Below are 3,286 nucleotides of genomic sequence, written 5' to 3' on the forward strand. Positions count from 1 at the left end.
AGTGATTACTGTGTCACCTGCTGAAGATGAAAGGCCAGAGTTTAAGACAGAATCTCTAGATGTCACTGTGAATCCAGTGGAGAAATCAAGGCTGGAGGTTGGTCCACTGATTACTGTGTTACCTGCTGAAGATGAAAGACCAGAGTTTAAGACAGAATCTCTAAGAGAAGGAGAACAAACCCTACCAAATGCAGAACTGTGATGGTGATAGGAAAACCTATTGCTTCTCTTAAAAATGGGGAAGAAGGGGCAGCACCTGTGGTTCAAAGGAGTAGGGCACAGGCCCCATATACCAGAGGTGGCGGGTTCAAACCCAGCCCTGGCCAAAAATTGCAAAAAAAATAAAAATAAAAATAAATTTTAAAAAAAATGGGGAAGAAGCTGAGTTGGGAATGATTGTGCAAATTTTAGAAACCCTCCTAATATCATGTCCATGTAACTGATGGAGGCAACATTAAAGTTGGTGAAATACCGTTTGTGTGCACTGGATCCAAAATATGTATGATAATCACAAAGAAAGGAATGAAAATTTACTTAAGACAAAATTTCTAGACTGGGCATAGTGGCTTACACCTGTAATCCTAGCATGTTGGAAGGTTGAGGTGGAAGGATTGCTTAAGGACAGGAGTTTGAGACCAGCCCGAACAAGAGCAAGATTCCCATCTCTACCAAAAATAGAAAAAATTAGCCGAGGGGACGTCATGTGCACCTCAGCTGCTCTGGAGGCTGAGGCAGGAGGATCACTTGAGCCAGTGAGTTTGGGGTTGCTGTGAGCTATGATGATGCCACTGCACTCTACCTGGGGCAACAGAGCAAAACTCTTGTCTGCAAAAGACAATTTTCCTTTTCTAAGAAAAACATCAATGTTTAGGGTCATGAATAAAAGAAACTAGTGATAGATGCAGTGTGTGGGCCAGTTATCTCTTTGGGTATTAGGGATCTCATGAACCAGACTGGTCCATGGAGAATCAATTAATCCTGTTTGGAATATTCTGTATTATGTATGGATTTGGGCATACTCAGGATAAAAGGTACTAAGACAATACTGTTGAATCAGAGTTTGGGATGTTTATCAGAAATGGAATAAACACCAGTGAGTATAATATCTACTACTCCCCAAAAGTGAGAAGACGAGGTGAAATTTGAAGGACTCCATGAGGTCTTATTTCCAATGAGAGTTGTTCATTTGAAACCCTTACAGTCTACTCTATTATGTAAAACTACTGCTTCTCCCTACACAGGGAGATACCTTAATCCAAGCATCCAGAAACTCCCTGAAATTCTCTATAAAACATGAATATGCATTTTTCTGTGAAGAGGGCCAGAGACACCACCAGGGCTTCCTTCAGTGTGTGTGTGGTATATATTTGATGTGTATTTATATATATTATATATATACACACACACACACATATCTCCATATAAAGCTGAGAGATTTTCCAGGTTTTATAATATGTACCCTGGAAAACTAAGGGAGGAGGAATTAGTATTTTTTTTTTTTTTGAGACAGAGCCTCAAGCTGTCCCCCTGGGTAGAGTGCTGAGACATCACAGCTCACAGCAACCTCCAACTCCTAGGGTCAAGTGAGTCTCCTGCCTCTGCCTCCCAAGTAGCTGGGACCACAGGTGCCCACCACGACACCCGGCTATTTTTTAGTTGTAGCTGTCATTGTTGTTGGTGGGCCCAGGCTGGATTCGAACCTGCCACCTTAGATGTATGTGGCTGGCGCCTTAGTCACTTGAGCCACAGGCACCAAGCCTAAAGATCCCTTTCAAACTCAGACTAGATTCTCTGCAGACACTCATTTTGTCTTTTATCTCTCTCTTTCCTTCCTTCCTTCCTTCTTTCCTTCCTTCCTTCTTTCTTTCTTTCTTATAAAGTCTCACTCTGTGGCTTCAGGCTACAGTGCCATGGCATCATAGCTCACAGCAACCTTAAACTCCTGAGCTCAAGCAATCCTTTTGCTTCAGCCTCCTGAGTAGTTGGGACTATTTTTAGCAGATACGGGGTCTCACTCTTGCTCAGGCTGGTCTCAAACTCGTGCTATCCACCTGCCCCAGCCTTCCAGATGCTAGGATTACAGGCGTGAACCACTGCCTGGCTCTGTCTTTTTTACCTTTAGTTGCTAGTACTACTACTCTATTGGTTGAGATCTAGGCCTCTTTGCCCCAATTTTGGCAATGGAATGGACTACAGCAGCCAGTGTGACCTCTTGCTCCTCTTAAAAATAAGATTTTCAGGCTCGGTGCCTGTGGCTCAAGTGGCTAAGGCGCCAGCCACATACACCTAAGGTGGCAGGTTCGAATCCAGCCCAGGCCAGCCAAAACAATGACGGCTGCAACCAAAAATAAAAATAGCCAGGTGTTGTGGCAGGCGCCTATGATCCCAGCTACTTGGGAGGTGGAGGCAGGAGACTCGTTTCAGCCCAGGAGTTAGAGGTTGCTGTGAGCTGTGATGCCAGGGCACTCTACCCCGGGCAACAGCTTGAGGCTCTGTCTCAAAAAAAAAAAAAATAATAAGACTTTCGGTCCCTTTGTTTTAATTTAGAGATTAAAACCCTTGTAGAAAACAAATAACATGGAGCAATAATATAGTTCATATAGACCTGGTCAGTAATTCCCAAACATTTTCAGATGGTAACTGGAAGGTCCTTAGGTTAATACAAGTACTTTTATTCGTGTGGTAGGAGTTCATAGCACATGTACGTGTGTGCCCACGTGCAAAGACACACGCTCACACACATACACTTTGTTTTGATCCTGCCTTGAAAACCCTTTTCTTTGTGTTGGCCCTACTTTCTACAGGCTAATTTTTTTTTATTTAAGTTTTTTTTGAGGGGGAGGGCTGGGGCTGGGTTTGAACCCACTACCTCCAGCAAATAGGGCCGGTGCCCTACCCTTTTGGGCCACAGGCGCTGCCCACTACAGGCTAATTTTTATTATGGCAGAATTATTGGTACCTCCTTACTTCAAACGGCCTCAGATCAGAGGCTCTTGAGACTATTCCTGGCCTTTGTCTGGTTGTGAGACTAGATGTGTAATCCAAGCCTACTCCCCCGCCTTACATTACCACTCACACGCAAATTCTACCCCGCATAGTGACTGGTTAAGTACTCATTGGAGTCATAATCTTTATTTATAATTTAGTCTGAATATTTTAATTATATTACTGATTTGACAGGATGCTGAAGGCTGATGACTATTCAGGGAATAGAAGTTTTAAATGGCGTAGGGAGAAGGAAACAGTTCTGAGTGAGAGTGGAAGAAGCTAGATAAGAAGAAAGTAG

At 43.4% G+C, this 3,286-nt stretch overlaps 1 protein-coding gene across 1 annotated transcript in view; it reads left to right on the top strand.

Moving 5' to 3' along the window:
- Positions 1-202, top strand: part of TMEM202 (transmembrane protein 202) — an 8,946-nt gene extending 8,744 nt beyond the window's left edge. The window contains exon 5 of the mRNA XM_003784665.2: positions 3-202. Within this exon, the coding sequence (XP_003784713.1) occupies positions 3-202 (200 nt within the window). The remainder of the gene's footprint in view (positions 1-2) is intronic.
- The last annotated feature ends 3,084 nt before the right edge of the window (positions 203-3,286 follow it).

The sequence above is a fragment of the Otolemur garnettii genome, unplaced genomic scaffold (genome assembly GCF_000181295.1).
Source record: "Otolemur garnettii isolate 467f Iridium unplaced genomic scaffold, OtoGar3 scaffold00011, whole genome shotgun sequence".
Classification (NCBI taxonomy): Eukaryota; Metazoa; Chordata; class Mammalia; order Primates; family Galagidae; genus Otolemur; species Otolemur garnettii.